This window comes from Phytophthora parasitica, assembly GCF_000247585.1.
Source record: "Phytophthora parasitica INRA-310 unplaced genomic scaffold supercont2.19, whole genome shotgun sequence".
In the NCBI taxonomy this organism is placed as follows: domain Eukaryota; phylum Oomycota; class Peronosporomycetes; order Peronosporales; family Peronosporaceae; genus Phytophthora; species Phytophthora nicotianae.
Genome location: NW_008649005.1, coordinates 791,918 through 806,503, shown reverse-complemented (window position 1 = coordinate 806,503; position 14,586 = coordinate 791,918). Strand labels below are relative to the sequence as shown.

The window sequence follows — 14,586 nt, the reverse complement described above, 5'->3', positions numbered from 1 at the left end:
TGCGTACATTGCCGTTGTGTATCAGACATCAGGTCTGAAGCTGAGATGGCTACACTTTGTTCCCGTCCAAGCATCAAAATGTGCTGCGTCACTATCACTTTCCCTTGAGCATCAAGACGCCTCCTATCTAGACGACAACGATGCAGGTGGTGGCTCTCGTGAGTGGAGGCAAGGACAGCTGCTACGCCATGATGGAATGCGTGCGCTTTGGGCATGAGATCGTGTGTCTAGCGCATTTGCATCCGCCGTCGGAGCTGTCGGCGGATGACGCGGAGATCGATTCGTTCATGTTCCAGAGCATCGGCCATCAGACCGTAGAGCTCGTCGCTGAAAGTATGGAGCTGCCCTTGATCTCCGAGACCATCACGGGCACTGCAGTCACAACGGACATCAACTACCACGAGTCCGCTGCTGGTGACGAGGTCGAGGACCTGTTTCGCCTGCTACAGAAGGTTAAGGAGCAGTTCCCGGACGTCCAGGGCGTCTGCACTGGTGCAATTTTCTCCAGTTATCAGCGCAACCGAGTGGAGAACGTGTGAGTAGAAGGCGTTGTCAGGTTGTGGCAATGCATGAAGTGTTAACGATGGTTGTTGTAGCTGCACGAGACTGGGACTCACGTCGCTCGGGTACCTATGGCGTCGCGAACAAACCGAGTTGCTGCAGGAGATGATCGATTCCGATATGGATGCCATTTTGGTCAAGGTGGCGTCCATTGGTCTACAACCGCGACGGCACTTGGGGAAGACCATTGCGGAGCTGCAGCCGCAACTCATGATGCTGGTAAGTTCTGGGAAAGGATTTGAATAATGGGAGATACTGTACCGTTTGCTCAATTTTTGGTGTGATATCTTTGTATTCTTGAGTAGAAGGAGAAGTATCAGATGAACGTGTGCGGTGAAGGTGGTGAGTACGAGACATTCACGCTGGACTGCCCGCTATTCAAGAAGCGCATTGTCATGTACGTCCAATATTTGTACGATATCTCATAGTTGGTGAAATTTCTTACCTTGTTATTGTTGTTACAGAGATGAGAGCCACACTGTCCTCCATTCAGACGACTACGTCGCGCCTGTGGCCTTCTTGGCCATTGACAAGTGTCATCTTGAGGACAAAGAGCCTGCCGATCCATCGCACTTGGCCTCTAGGATCCCGGAGATTCCTCCTACCGAGCCACCAAGCAACGATAACCACACGGAGAAGAAGATGGCCACTATGCTGGCACTTACTCCAGAGGCAGCAAGGGATGTTGTGCCTGCTTTCGGTCAGTTCCGAGACCAATTGTACCTTTCCGGTATCATGAGCAGCAAGGCTGGCGACGAATCAATCACTCTGAAAGAAGAAATGGCAGACATTATTGCTCAACTTGAGGCCATCCTTGAGAGCCAAAAAATGGTACTAGCCGACGTCTGCTTCGTGCATTTGTATGTCCAAGACATGTCCTCTTTCGGGCAGCTCAACGCGGAGTACATCCAATACATGGGCCAGAATCTACCTCCGTCCCGCAGCTGTGTGGAAGTGAAGGCCTTGGCAAACGTCCCCGCCCGTGTGCTGTTGGACTTCTTCGCGTTGCGTGGCAGTGGAGTACAGAAGTTGCAATCTCTGCGTGTACGTCGTGACGTGTTACACGTGAAGAGCATCTCAGCTTGGGCTCCATGCTGCATCGGCCCGTACAGCCAAGCGAATGTGCTTCATCGAGCGCTTATTCTGCTGGCCGGACAAATCGCTCTATACCCTCAGACGATGGAGCTGGTACCAGGTGACCATGCAGCTCAGACGACACAGTGCTTTCGGAATGCCTGCCGCGTGTTGGAAGCGCTTCAGTCGAACCTGCGCCACGTGTGCTCTGGTGTCATCTACACCACTGGAGACCCCGACGATCATGAAGCTCGAGAGCGTCTACTAGTCGATTGCCGTCGCCATCTCCTTACCAACGCCGAGCTAGTCGATGAATTTGAAGATGGCAACGACAGTGACGAGAGCGACGACGAAGTTGACAAGAACGAAGCGCGCTTGGAGTTCGTCAAGGAGGCTCCTTTGTTGGTGGTTCAAACGTCACGCTTACCGCGTAATGCGCTGGTGGAGGTGGAGCTCCAGGCACTCACGCACATTGCATTAAAGTATCTGGTGCCTCGCAGCTTTACAAGCGCAATTGTTTCAAACAACATGCGCTTCAACTGGCAGAGCAGTATCATTCCGCGAGCGCTGTGTCAGATCATGTGCACTGCGTCAGTTGAGGGAGAGGCAGAGTTTTCAGACACGCGGGCGTTGGCGAAGGCTGTCGCTGAGGGGATCTGGACTTGCGTGCTAGACTGTCTGGTGCAGGCTATGATGTCGTGGGACCGTGTGATTCACGTGCGCTTGTTCTACGAGGCAACAGCGTTCTCAAGCGAGGTGGAGCTCGCTAAGGCATCTCACAAGGTTATGACTGCACGAGGAAGAGTCAAGAGCATGCCGGGGATGACGTTTGTACCCGTGGACGCCATTCAGGGTAATGCTGTAGCTGCTCTTCAGGTGACGGCACAGGACCTCGATAAACTGGAGACTGAGCTCTGGCTGCACAAGCAGATTTAACTGCGGGATTGTAGATAACAAGCAGTTAATCTGGAAAAAAAACACCACGGTATAACGAAACGCAACTCGTGCCTTGTTTTGTTAGATGTTTGAATATCCTCTGCCCTGTTGGCCTCCTGTCTAATGCCGCCGTTTGCTACCACCTCTGCTACTGGAGCTTTCGTCTCGTCCCTTTCGTTTGCGAGAATCACGGTCTCGAGATCGAGAGCGCCCGCCTCGATCTCCTCGGCTGCGTCCACCCCGATCCTTTTCCTGCTCAGCTGATCCACCTCCTCCGCGGCTCTCACGCTCTCGAGGGCGGCCTCGATCACGATCCCTATCGCGTCCGCGATCACGGTCACGCCCACTATCACGATCCTTGCCACTGTCGCGCTCCCGGCCACTGTCGCGCTCCCGTTCACGTCCATTCCGGTCCCGGTCGCGTCCACGTCTATCGTCTCGGTCCCTGTCACGGCCTCGGTCCTTCTCGCTAGTATCTTTGCCACTAGCGCCATCTCGACGTCCACTGCCTCGCGAGTCATCGCGGCGAGAGCGTTCACGAGATCTCGATCGATCACGACTCGCTTCTCTCGCTCTACTGCCACGTCTATCATCGCGGTCATCCTTGCCGCTGCGACCGCGATCATCAAAGCCTCCACGGCCACCACCGCGGCCTCTGCCACCCATCCAAGGCGGGCCTCTTCCAGGTCCAGAGCCCCACGGCGCGCCTCCCATAGGAGGACCATTCCAGTTCTGCTGACCCATGAAGCCCGGCGGCGGACCCATTCCAGGGTGCCAGCCTCGTGGAGGAGGGCCTCCCATAAAGCCACCACCTCGAGGCGGTGCACCGTTCATCGGAGGCATGCCATTTCCACCAGCACCCCACTCTCCAGGCCGCTCGTCTCCACCTTCCTGCTTCATCTGTCCAGGGAATCCACGCGGAGGCATCCCGCCTCCTCCACGTCCTTGCATCTTAGCATCACGGTCTCGCATCGCTTGCTGGTTGGCTGCATTCACCGCCTGTCTGGACGCCTGCTCTCTTGACTTTTCCACAGCCAATTCGCGTCTTAATCTCAGTTGCCGGGCAGCGTATTCTCTCCAGCTATGCTCATCAAACCCGTAATTGAAATAGTCTGAGATATCAACACCGGGTTTGCGCCAGGGTCTGTCCTCTAGCAGGTCGATATCCACATCGAATGCTGTGCGTCGTCCTCCGAACATGGCCATGTCGTCCACTCCGTCCACCGCGGATCCGCCCAAATCTCCAGGTTGAGAGCCCGTCATGGATCCAGCGCCTGGAGCTCCTGTACTGCCATGTTGCGGGCCTCCGAAGGTGCCACGTACATAGCGATTGCCGCCACCTGTGAAGCGCAGTGTAGGTTTGCTGCCGTGGTCTGTACTCAACACGATGGCCACGTCTTCATCATCCTCGTCGTCATCCGAGTCCGCCGCCGGGTCGTCACTGGGCTTAGAGTCAGCTGAACTGTTGGCAGCAGCAGCAGAGGCCGCCGCCGCTTCAGCCTGCGACGTGGCCGATGCGTTGAGCTTGATGGAGACACCGCCGTAGAGCTCCTCGTCTTCGTCTTCATCCTCTTCCTTCTTCTCGGTTTTAACGACAGACCCCTCGCTGGCCTCCCACGTGGCTCGAGATTCCTCAGTCTTGGCCTCCTCCTTAACGCTGACAACGTCCGTGCGCGTCGTCACCAGCACATCCTCGCCGAAGTCTTCGTCCTCCATGACAGCAACAGCCCGGATATGACCCACAATAATGAAGGGGTCGTGATGTATGACACATAACTGACGACCCGCGACGGGTCGGGTTTGTAACCCGTTTGCGTACTTAAACGAGCAAAAATAGTATGTACTTTCGATCCGGTGATTGGCTGTTAAGGCTATTCACTTGATTTTTGTATGCTGGCGCCTCCGCGGCCAATAGTTTCACGGTCCTAACAACGCCCCAAGTCTTGCCTCACGCAGTTCTTCTTGTCTCGTTCGACTTTTGCAGGTAGGCGAGGCTTTTTGATGTAATGAGGCAGCGCGGAGGGGAGAGCGCAGCGCGTAGCGATGTACAGTGGGGGGATCAGATACACCAATCAAATTGGGGCGGAGGCGTCCGCAAGAATGAGCGTCAGAGCATTGGAAATGATGGAGATACAGGCCAACGACTGGAGAGATCATAGCAGATAAAAGATGCTCCGTCCCGAAGAGATGATGGTGTTACCAGCGATGATTCTACTGCAGTTATATCCACAGCTCTCTCCCCTTCACGACTATGGCTTCGAATAGTGCTGGCGATGCCTCAAAGTGCAGTTACTAACGAGTTTGTGATGTATATTGCTACAGCTTAGTCAAAGATGCCGCACTCCTTCGGTTACCGTGCTCGCACGCGCGACATGTTCGCCCGCCCGTTCCGTCAGAGCGGCATGATCAAGATGTCGACGTACCTGCGTACGTTCAAGGTGGGTGACTACGTTGACATCAAGGCCAACGGTGCCGTGCAGAAGGGTATGCCCCACAAGTTTTACCACGGCCGTACTGGCCGCGTGTACAACGTGACCAAGCGTGCCGTCGGCGTGCGTGTGAACAAGATTGTGGGCAACCGCATCATCCACAAGCACATCAACGTGCGCATTGAGCACGTGCACCAGTCCAAGTGCCGTCTTGGCTTCCTCACGCGCGTCAAGGAGAACGAGCTGAAGAAGAAAGAGGCCCGTGCCACTGGCGTCCGCGCTCAGATTAAGCGCACCCCCGTGCAGCCCAAGGAGGCCTACACGCTGAAGACCAAGGGCACCAAGCCTATCACCATGGCTGCGCAGCCGTTCGTGGACCTCATGTAAGTGGCTTTTGGTGTACTTCGACACTATTGCTACAAACACTGTTGGGATCTTGCGCTCGGCTTGTGGTGAGGCTCATGCAGTCGCTTCCGGGCACGTCGTAACCCCAACGAGCTGGGCTAAATGAAAGAACGAGTCAAATCCACGGCGTTCTCTGCTCTGTTGTCTGCTTTTCCATGCTATCGTTCGCCACGCTAATCATCGTCATAGCATAGTCATACAGGTCCAGGTTTTGCATTCGTATATGACCTACTTAATCGTATCATATCGTATCGTACTTATCCGAATCCGTTTTGGCCATTTCCACATTTTTGTGACTCTTCATAACCAGCGAAGATGGATGCGCCGATGGATGACGCGGCCATGGAGCAGTATGCTGATGTACGATCCTTATTGATAATCCACTTGAAGAGCTGTGAATTCTACTCACAACGAAGGTTGAATTTGCTCACACTGCCTCGTAACCGTGCCAACAGTGGCTCGACAATTTGGAGAAGACGGATCCGGAAAGCTATAACCAGTTCATCGCTACAATGCAGAGCCAGATGCAAGCTGCTGGACTGGGACCGGAAGGCTCTGCTGGTGCACCACAAAGTGACGCAGACGCAGCACTGTTCGACATGCTCAAGAGCTCGGCAGGTGCTCGGGGAGGAGCTGCGGACGCCAATTCGACAGGTATGACACATTCGAAAGTCGAGATATGAAGTGGTCTTGGCGATTCATCTAACCTAAATATGGTGGCACATTGTATAACTGATGGGTACTAGATTTTAAACCTCGGTTTCCTGGTGACAAGGTCATGGGGGAGGACGGCTTGAAAGCCACTCCCGAGGGGGTACGAAGTGAACTTCCATCAAGTCCATTGGTTGACTATACAGCTAACTTTTAATGTGTGATTAATGGCAGATGTATATCGATGTAAAACCTGGTTTCGTGATGAAGATGACCGACGTCAAGAGCAAGAAGAAGGTTTGATAAAAGCTGCCCTGTTTCCCAAGGACTTTGGAGATATTTACCTTTAGTGACCTTAACGCTGTGGTGTAACAGGTTTTTGTAAATGTAGTATATGCCGATGAAATTCAAGCGTTCTCAGAGAAGAAGAAGCTAGACGACGAGGGAAAGGAGCAAGAAGTAAGGGGTTTTGAAGTAATTACCGTGATACTGGAATTCTTCCTTGTCGACTGAAATCGGTCTGCTATGTGTGACCAGGGAATTCACGTACCACTTAGTCTAGGTGCGCCACATGAGGTGAAGGATAAGAAAGGAGTGAGCTCGCTGGCTTTTGACGTGGCGGTGAATACAAAGGTGGTGGAAGACTGCCAAGTTGACAAAACAGGAGCCTTCCGCAACTTTGTGTGTGAGCTCGCCATCGAGTACATCGACCAGAAGGTATGAGTTTTATGATCTTCCTGGTGAGCTCTGTAATGACGAGATAAACTTACGCATTCTGGCTGTTACAGTACAAAATCAAGCTCGATGATCGCTACAAACTGCCGCGGCTGACATATCGTGGAGAACTACCGCCGCCGAAGCACTACATTCGCAAAACGCAAGCTCCAATCATCCAAGAAGTTGCTGCGAACAAAGCAACTGTGCTAAAGAAAACTGGGAAGGCAAAATCTGCTGCAAAGAAAACAGTAACCGCATCGAACGCACCTAAGACAGCTACAGCGAAGTATGATATGTTTGAGGAGCGCAACGACAGCCGTAAGGTTTGCTCGAGGCTGCCTTCTGTGTCGAAGGACAGTACACCACTGTCGCCTGAGGTACTGGAGCAAGCAGGGGATCGGTTAGTCGTCTCCATTCAGTTTCAAAACAAGATTAAAGCAGCAAGTGACATCGGGCTGGAATTGCATGCTGAGCTATTGAGCGTCAAGGCCGCTACTCACCATGATTTGGGTAAGTGCGATACTTTTCACTGCTTCAGTGCTGCGAGGGCTTAACATTCTGTGCTTCGTGCAGATATCTTTCTTCCGTATCCCGTAGATTTAGACTCTTCTAAACTTTGCTTGGATCAGAGTCGCAACACGATGGAGATAGCATTCCGAATCGATAAGTCGTGGAATAATGTTGGACCCGACTGCGGCTCAGCTCCATGGCTACTAGCTCGAGCGCTGAACGAAGAAAATGAGGCTCAAGGTGGCGATAAAGAGGGAAGAACAACGGCTACATCTAGAAAACCCAAGTCACTAGTGGAGATGTTCCATCTTGCCAATGCAGCGGAGTCCAATGACAGATCACTTGGTAGTGGACTTACATCGAAAACTACTCCTCGCTGGGACCCTGTACTAGAAGACGAAGAACTACCAGAGGACAGATTTCACCGGAAGGATATGATGTCCATGCACATCTTGGAACAGCGACGAATTGAACGTGAACAAAAAGCGAAGGAAGCCGAGACCAAGCGGAAGCAGAGACGTGCTGAGGTAGAGGAAATGCAAAAGAAAGCGACAGAGGCTGGGAAAACATGGCGTGAAATGTATCCGAGCGAGCCGGAGACGACCTATATCGATATGGAAGACATTGTTCGGCAGGAAAAAGAGCGACTCGATCGGCATCAGGAACAGCAAAAAGAAGAGGAAGATCCAACCAGAGAGTGTATGCCCACAGAGGACGCAGTGCGATTGGCTGCGAAATGGTCCGAGAACAACGAGAACAGCAACCTCGACCTGCAGTCTGCATTGGCTTTTGATCTGCTCTAACTCATCTAAAATGTAGATTCTAGATCAAGAATTTAGATTGCCAACACCTGTTGCTTCTTTTTCTTCTGTCTTCAGTCTACTCCTTCTTAGCGTAGTTGCGAGCACCAAAGATGGTTGATCCAACACGGACGTGTGTGCTACCGCAGGAAATCTACGCATATCAAACACAAAACCCTTCAGTATTCCACACCACCATCTCTCCTGCCCCACTCTAATTATTCTTACCGCCAGCTCAAAGTCTCCGGACATTCCCATGCTCAGGTCCAGGTCCGTCTCGGCCTTTCCGATCGCCTCAGCCACTTTCTTACGGCAGGCCACCAGACGGTCGAAGCATTTGGAAGTGGTGTCACCATAACGACCAATGGTCATGAGTCCTGTGAGGTTCAGGTGCTCGCAGGACGCCACAATGTGGCGCGCCAGCTCAACCGATCCGTCGGTATCGATGCCCGACTTCTGCTCCTCTTCACTGGTGTTCACTTGCACCATCACATTGAGTTTCTCGGTGCGAAACTCGCCTGATGCCTTGTTAAGGGCATTGGCGATCTTGATCGAGTCCACCGTCTCGACTACGAAAAGGTTGGGTACGTCACGCACAAGCGGCTTGGCCTTGTTGGACTGCACGTGGCCAATGTAGTGCCATTTGATGTCTGCCGGCAGCAGAGGCGCCTTTTGCACCAGCTCCTGGATCTATGTTTTATCATTTGCCACAAATATCGTCACAATGATAGAAATCCAAAAAGCACAACGACAACCGACACGTACGTAGTTCTCGCCAAAATGTCGTTGATCAGCGTCGTACGCCTCCTGCAGATCCTCCACGGGCTTGGTTTTGCTCACAGCTACTAGCGTACACTGTTGCTTCCAGGCGCTCTTGGCTACAGCCTCCGCCACCTTGGCACGCACAGCCAGCAAGTTCTTCGCCACTGTCATTTTCTAGAATTACTCCAAAGTACACACAAATGATGGAAACCTAAGATACAGAATAAACAATTTTTAATTTACAGTTTTTGCTAAAGTGAAAGTTTAAATTTCACTGCTTTGCTTTAGTGAAAATTATTGCCACCTGAAAGCTACTAGTATAATTTTTTGCTTACTACAACCGTATGCGGTGCCTGACCGGGTAGGTAAATGCTGATAAGTATAATAAGAACTTGCATTTGAAAGTGGTTGGATGTTAAGTCGGTTACTAGGAATCTATGGAACTGTCTGTGGAACTAGTTGTGGAGTCGCTAGTTTCATCACCCTTTGACAATGAAGTCTGCCAGTCAGATGTTGAAGCACTTTCGGCGCCTAGTGAACCTAAAGTAGACTCGCTGAACCAGTTGTCCATGGAAGCATCTTGGGAATCAGATGCGGAGATCACAACATTTTCCTCGCTGTCTGCCGAAGCATCATCAAAATCGGAAGCATCTGACGTCGAGCTCTGAAACGACCCGAACTGCGAGTCTCCGTCCAGCACATCTTTGAAAAACGAATCAGCCATGCTGTCATCCGAGCTACTAGCCGACTCTTCTTGCTGGGAGTCCTGAGAAATAGCAGTTGAGCTACTTGCTGTATCGACTGCTGTGTCTTTTGATGAGTCGTTCGAATTGCTGTCAGCCTTTGAATTAAGATTGGAGTCATCCAGCCACGACGACTCCGTGTCCACAGTACCAGCTTCAAAGCTGCCTGAGTCAGGCCCCGACCCACCAACAATCGACACTCCTTCTGCACTCGTCGCCTCGGCAGTATCCGCAGCGGTGGCCTCACTTGAAGATCCGTTTAAAGTGGCTATCGCGATGGCTCCGAATATCACGCCACACACCATGAGAAGGGCTATTGCACCACGTGTGCTCCAAGGACGAGGAATGTGCGCTGGAACCGATCGTAAAACTGGATATCGTGTCAATGCTCCACCTTCCATCTCCTCGAGACGATCAAACCCTGCGCCGTGCGGGTGGTACAGCAGGTTATTGCTTTCAGTCATCATATTTGCGGGCTAATTTGCTTCGAGATGCTTCAAACGTCTGTGAGCAAGTGAAGGTGAACGGAGAAATAGCCAACGCTTTCCTTCACACCAACAATCGGTCCGTTGAAACAAATGAACTGCCATTGGACACATTGTTCTGTCAATATTTTCGCTCCCACATCCCACACAGCCTTAAATAGACAGCATTGATCACATCCACCACTAGCGTTAATATCAATGCAACAGAGCTGGACCACACACTGCACGCATCCCATGCAGTAAAAAAAAACAGCATGAGATCAAGGGGACAAATCACTCCCACTTCAACAGTAGTTGCCTTTATGTACGCCACACCATCGGCATTACAATTTTTACATTGAATAGCGTACCTGTAGTCACTAATCGGTGTCCTATTTCGAGATTGCCAGTGACCACATACTCGCGTATCAACAGGAATGCTCCGTGCATTCCTGGCTGTACGCGCCAGCTTGGTATGCCGCCCACAGACCGCTATAGGGACTAAGGCGGGTACCATCCGATGCGCTGCCATCTCATCTACCTCTAGACCAACCAAATCCGTCCCGATTTATTTGTACAACGCACGCGCCTGGGTCGAAACAATCGCCCCGAGTCTGCAGACTTTCCTAACTCTAGAGAAGCATCTGCTGGTACCTCTCAGGTTCACAGTGCCGCACGGAGACCCGAAATGGCCAGAGAAGACTTGGGGCTACCCGCTAGGCCTGTATTGCAAGAACTTGCGTGCGCTTAAGCAGCAGGGAAAAAGTCTCCCGTTCTTCGCAGTGGACGACCTGGAGACTCTCGACTTCCCATGGGATATGCGGCAGCGCAAGTGGGACGTGCTGGTGCTGCCAGCGCTCAAGAAATTCAGCGAAATTAATGGTCACTGTGACGTTCCCGCCAAGTACGTGGTCCCGGCAGGGGATGCCGAATGGCCAAAGGTGTTGTGGGGCTTTAAACTTGGACAGACTGTCATGAGTGTCAAGTATGCCGGTACGTACAAAGCCCAACGAGAGGGTTCTCACGAGGAACTGGAGAGGATCGGCTTCTCCATGCAGAGCTGGAGGATCCGCATGTGGGAGACCAAGATCTTCCCGGCTTTGGAGGCGTTTAAGCGCGAGTTTGGACACTGCAATGTGAATTTCAACTTTGTCGTGCCGAACGACGAGAAGTGGCCGAAAGCGACTAGAGGAATGCGATTGGGAGCGACGGTTGCCAACATTCGCTGCAGAGGCAACTACGACGACATGACGGAGCGAGACAAGGACAAACTGGAGGCGATAGGATTCACTTGGTCTCCGGAAGACGACCGATGGACCTACAAGATTATGCCGGCGCTGGAAACATTCCAACAAGTATACAGATCTGGCTGGGTACCGGTTGACTTTGTTGTTCCCAATGAAGAGCCTTGGCCTGAAGCATCACGAGGGCTCAGACTCGGAAACACATTCATGAAGATCCGACACACAGGTGCATACTCCTCATATGTGGAAAGAGACAGAGAGCGACTGGATGAACTCGGAATCGACTTCAACGCGGATATCACGTCGATTCAGGCTTTGAAAGCGGAATATTTGTGACGACAGCACTCCCAACATCGAAGGAAGGAAGGTTGCTGAAGTCTCGAACCGGATATGTACGTACTTTAGACACATTGGCATCAGCGTTTAGACTTGTATCTCTCGAAACACGATGCAGTAGACTCCTTTTTATCACTATCAAGCTCGTCACATTTATAAGGGTAGGATATTCTGCTCGCTACTTACTGTAATCACTCATTCACTAACGACGATACCTCTCTTTCTAGTCGTCGATATCATAATAGTGGTTGGATGCTGTCGAATGTTCTGCAGCTTGCCATTCGGCCAAACGTTTATCACGCAATTCCTGTGCGTTGAAACTTGGGTTCGAGTGTGTACGTTGTATACTTCTGTTCATGCTCATCTTGGCATACTCGTTCTGAAGTGAGCGCAGCAGTGCTTCTTGTTCACCGATAGAATGTTCCATCTCATGAAACCCAGCGTTGGCTTGCAGTGCAGCAGTGGCTGCCGCTGCAGCCTCTGCCGATGAATACGTGGAGCTGCCCATTGACAGGGAACTGTACGCCGACGAAACGGAATTGTGCGCAGACGAGATCGAACCGGAATCCACTGAGGTGCCGTTCACCGGCTGACTGCTTCTTCGAGTTATAGGTGGGCGGACACGACGAGTAGCTTGCTCGTAGTGGTGCATCTGATACTGCTGCTCCATGACCAAACGCTGCACTGGAGTCTGTTGATGGCCACCGAGATATTTGCGCTTCTCGTTGTCCAGATACCGTTGTTTTAAGCGTTGCAGACGTTGTGCTTCTGAAATGGCTGCATGCATTGCTCCAGGATCGTCACCGAGCATCGCGAATTCCACCACCGATACATCGTCATCGTCTATTTCTTCGTCATCATCGACGGTCGGGACGGTCGTGGATGCAAGCAACGTCCCACCGAGCAGGAAGTCGTCCATACGCTGGCCCTTACGATCGAGACGACCAGAGTATAAGCAACGCAGACAGAAGCGCTCGGGAATCACAGCACTAGGATGTTCAGCACTCCGGTGTTCGTGGTTAGGAAGACACAATGTGAACGTCATGAGACACCGACCACAAGCAGCTTCACCACACGCACGGCACTGCGTCAGGTGGCGCTTTAGACGACCGAAGCGTTTGCCACATGCAGTGCATTGTAAGCGGTGGCGACCATGGGCCTTTAACGCGTTGCGACGCGCTAGAAACTGCTCTTTTGGTAGCACTAGTCCGTGACGCATAATGTACTTGACGTCAGCGCTGTGCTCCACCTCGACAAGAGTTGGTGCTAATCGTGTTAAGAATGATCGCGTCATAATAGCAGGAGCACTTCCACATGGATCCAGGTAACCACGGGCGATCACCTGGACGTTATTAGCGCGCTTGTCATGACGATATACTGTGGTGCAGTTCATCTGAGCTCGTACGAGGTCAAACTCGCGGCGGTTCATGGCATCGACGTGTTCGGGACCTAGAGATTGTTGCACTTTGACAAGTAGCGGCTCGCCCTTGGGGCCAACTACACGCTGTGAATACTCGACGAAGGCGAAGTCTCGAGGTGAGATGAACTTGTCTGCCGGACTTAAATGGGCCAACCACTTGATACCGAAGAAGTGGAACGGATCTTCCGGTGTCTGTGTTTCGAAGCTACGCAGCACGGCTGCGTCTAAGAAGAGTTCGCGGTACAGGTCTGTCATAACGGCGCGCTCGTCCAGCGTGGCGTCGCAGTAGAGTCCGTACTCGACGTCCTCCAGACTCATGTCGTGGATCTGTCCGCTCACGACGTAGTGGCGCAAACCGCCATTGGTGGTGTCCGACGCGTCCTCCTGTTCGTCCGATGTGACGTCCTTCCCGCGCTTCTTGCGGTATAGTGTCACGTGTGGACGCTTGTAGTGCACCTTCCATTGCTCGCGGTGTTCGCCCACAAGATCGTTGTTGTTGCTGTCCTCCCACGCGAACATGCTGGTGAGTTCGAGAGCGTCGGCGGTGAGCTGCTCACACGTCTCTCGAAGATCTTCCACCTGTTCCTCCGTCACATGCACAGCTGGCAGATATTCGTCTGCAAGTGGGAAGCGTCTACGCGGATTCAGGAATTGCATCTCGATGGATAACGCATCGCCACCAGCACTGCGGAATCCATAGCCGTTGGTAGTGCCAGCAACGCTGACAGGCCCAGCAACGGTGGAGGCGCTGTCCGAGCTGTTGGAACGCCTGGAAGACGTGTGGCCGCTACTCATGGCAGTGGTTTGGCCTCCCCGGGCGATCCGATAATGCAGAAAAGGCTATGACGCGGTGCTGAGCGAGGTCGATGACACTGCCATTGGGTTTGACGCCTTGCTTGCTTGACGAACGCGTCAGTGATACATGCGCATGGGCAGGTCGAACCGGATAGCGGGCAGAACGTGGGCAAACCGACTGAAGTGAGCTCTTTGAAGAGGACAGTAAAACGTGGTCAGGATTAACGAGAGTTTTTTTTTACAGTACCGAACTTTGTACAATTATCTTACAAAATGTCATGGTATGCTTGGGATTTGTATGCCAGATCTCATTTTCGACTATCTCGATAACCATCTCCGCTTTTGGCGATACAAGTTATACCGCAAATCGAACGAGAGTGAAAGCGAATCATGGAGGGAATTCACCACCAATGGTGATTCACCATCAACCCAGCGCGAAAACGACGGCACAGCCACTCTTAAACTTTACGCAAGTATTTAACGCGAGAGTTCAGTCATTCCTGGACTGCAGTACCAAATGGCACATTTTGTCCGAGAAAAAATTCCGAATTTCATAGTGTCAATCGCCGCGAACGATACTGCCGGGCGTGGCCCACTTGGAGCTGATCCCGTCGCCGCTCTCAGCAACTTGCAGAACGAGTCGTTCTGAGCCACAGCCCCTATAGTCTACAGTACATTGCAGATGGGCTCGGAGGGTACGTAAGGTAAGGCATGACACCATTTTACAAGGAGTGGTGCA

General features: G+C 52.2%; 8 protein-coding genes across 10 annotated transcripts; 4 read left to right on the top strand and 4 right to left on the bottom strand.

The window, feature by feature from the left end:
- Window positions 1-98: 98 nt before the first annotated feature.
- Window positions 99-2,657, top strand: PPTG_10424. Of its 2 annotated transcripts, XM_008905120.1 has the most exons (4): window positions 99-535; window positions 597-780; window positions 867-958; window positions 1,026-2,657. In XM_008905120.1, the coding sequence occupies exons 1-4, from the start codon at window positions 141-143 to the stop codon at window positions 2,569-2,571; spliced, it is 2,217 nt and encodes a 738-aa protein (XP_008903368.1). In that variant the 5' UTR covers window positions 99-140; the 3' UTR covers window positions 2,572-2,657. The 2 variants fall into 2 exon arrangements, with proteins under 2 accessions (XP_008903368.1, XP_008903369.1); XM_008905121.1 differs by having other exon boundaries at window positions 99-780.
- PPTG_10423 (hypothetical protein) lies at window positions 2,622-4,334 on the bottom strand. Its single transcript, XM_008905119.1, has one exon. It carries the CDS (start codon window positions 4,285-4,287, stop codon window positions 2,692-2,694), a length of 1,596 nt encoding a protein of 531 aa, XP_008903367.1. The 5' UTR covers window positions 4,288-4,334; the 3' UTR covers window positions 2,622-2,691.
- A 129-nt stretch (window positions 4,335-4,463) lies between these two features.
- PPTG_10422 (hypothetical protein) lies at window positions 4,464-5,670 on the top strand. The gene is made up of 2 exons (XM_008905118.1): window positions 4,464-4,555; window positions 4,894-5,670. Exon 2 carries the CDS (start codon window positions 4,905-4,907, stop codon window positions 5,385-5,387), a length of 483 nt encoding a protein of 160 aa, XP_008903366.1. The 5' UTR covers window positions 4,464-4,555; window positions 4,894-4,904; the 3' UTR covers window positions 5,388-5,670.
- A 29-nt stretch (window positions 5,671-5,699) lies between these two features.
- On the top strand, window positions 5,700-8,134 carry PPTG_10421. Of its 2 annotated transcripts, XM_008905116.1 has the most exons (8): window positions 5,700-5,765; window positions 5,861-6,059; window positions 6,152-6,219; window positions 6,291-6,353; window positions 6,432-6,515; window positions 6,594-6,773; window positions 6,845-7,283; window positions 7,347-8,134. In XM_008905116.1, the coding sequence occupies exons 1-8, from the start codon at window positions 5,721-5,723 to the stop codon at window positions 8,084-8,086; spliced, it is 1,818 nt and encodes a 605-aa protein (XP_008903364.1). In that variant the 5' UTR covers window positions 5,700-5,720; the 3' UTR covers window positions 8,087-8,134. The 2 variants fall into 2 exon arrangements, with proteins under 2 accessions (XP_008903364.1, XP_008903365.1); XM_008905117.1 differs by having other exon boundaries at window positions 5,700-6,059.
- On the bottom strand, window positions 7,952-9,059 carry PPTG_10420 (YggS family pyridoxal phosphate enzyme). The gene is made up of 3 exons (XM_008905115.1): window positions 8,849-9,059; window positions 8,312-8,773; window positions 7,952-8,237 (listed from the first exon to the last, which is right to left on the bottom strand). The coding sequence occupies exons 1-3, from the start codon at window positions 9,014-9,016 to the stop codon at window positions 8,163-8,165; spliced, it is 705 nt and encodes a 234-aa protein (XP_008903363.1). The 5' UTR covers window positions 9,017-9,059; the 3' UTR covers window positions 7,952-8,162.
- Window positions 9,060-9,272: 213 nt separating this feature from the next.
- Window positions 9,273-10,055, bottom strand: PPTG_10419 (hypothetical protein; the record flags this gene model as incomplete). The annotated part of the gene is made up of 1 exon (XM_008905114.1): window positions 9,273-10,055. One exon carries the CDS (start codon window positions 10,053-10,055, stop codon window positions 9,273-9,275), a length of 783 nt encoding a protein of 260 aa, XP_008903362.1.
- Window positions 10,056-10,436: 381 nt separating this feature from the next.
- PPTG_10418 (hypothetical protein) lies at window positions 10,437-11,904 on the top strand. Its single transcript, XM_008905113.1, has 2 exons — window positions 10,437-11,793; window positions 11,860-11,904. Exon 1 carries the CDS (start codon window positions 10,490-10,492, stop codon window positions 11,630-11,632), a length of 1,143 nt encoding a protein of 380 aa, XP_008903361.1. The 5' UTR covers window positions 10,437-10,489; the 3' UTR covers window positions 11,633-11,793; window positions 11,860-11,904.
- On the bottom strand, window positions 11,694-14,085 carry PPTG_10417 (hypothetical protein). The gene has a single exon (XM_008905112.1). The coding sequence runs from the start codon at window positions 13,845-13,847 to the stop codon at window positions 11,856-11,858; it is 1,992 nt and encodes a 663-aa protein (XP_008903360.1). The 5' UTR covers window positions 13,848-14,085; the 3' UTR covers window positions 11,694-11,855.
- Between the last annotated feature and the right edge of the window lie 501 nt (window positions 14,086-14,586).

Coding starts and splice junctions, on each gene's coding strand:
- PPTG_10417 (XM_008905112.1), bottom strand. CDS start 13,847: ATGAGTAGCGGCCACACGTCTTCCAGGCGTTCCAACAGCTCGGACAGC.
- PPTG_10420 (XM_008905115.1), bottom strand. CDS start 9,016: ATGACAGTGGCGAAGAACTTGCTGGCTGTGCGTGCCAAGGTGGCGGAG. Junction 8,774..8,848: donor GACATTTTGGCGAGAACTAC/GTACGTGTCGGT, acceptor GATAAAACATAG/ATCCAGGAGCTGGTGCAAAA. Junction 8,238..8,311: donor CCGGAGACTTTGAGCTGGCG/GTAAGAATAATT, acceptor TGATATGCGTAG/ATTTCCTGCGGTAGCACACA.
- PPTG_10418 (XM_008905113.1), top strand. CDS start 10,490: ATGCTCCGTGCATTCCTGGCTGTACGCGCCAGCTTGGTATGCCGCCCA.
- PPTG_10423 (XM_008905119.1), bottom strand. CDS start 4,287: ATGGAGGACGAAGACTTCGGCGAGGATGTGCTGGTGACGACGCGCACG.
- PPTG_10421 (XM_008905116.1), top strand. CDS start 5,721: ATGGATGCGCCGATGGATGACGCGGCCATGGAGCAGTATGCTGAT. Junction 5,766..5,860: donor CCATGGAGCAGTATGCTGAT/GTACGATCCTTA, acceptor CCGTGCCAACAG/TGGCTCGACAATTTGGAGAA. Junction 6,354..6,431: donor ACGTCAAGAGCAAGAAGAAG/GTTTGATAAAAG, acceptor GTGGTGTAACAG/GTTTTTGTAAATGTAGTATA.
- PPTG_10422 (XM_008905118.1), top strand. CDS start 4,905: ATGCCGCACTCCTTCGGTTACCGTGCTCGCACGCGCGACATGTTCGCC.
- PPTG_10424 (XM_008905120.1), top strand. CDS start 141: ATGCAGGTGGTGGCTCTCGTGAGTGGAGGCAAGGACAGCTGCTACGCC. Junction 781..866: donor AGCCGCAACTCATGATGCTG/GTAAGTTCTGGG, acceptor ATTCTTGAGTAG/AAGGAGAAGTATCAGATGAA. Junction 959..1,025: donor TTCAAGAAGCGCATTGTCAT/GTACGTCCAATA, acceptor TTGTTGTTACAG/AGATGAGAGCCACACTGTCC.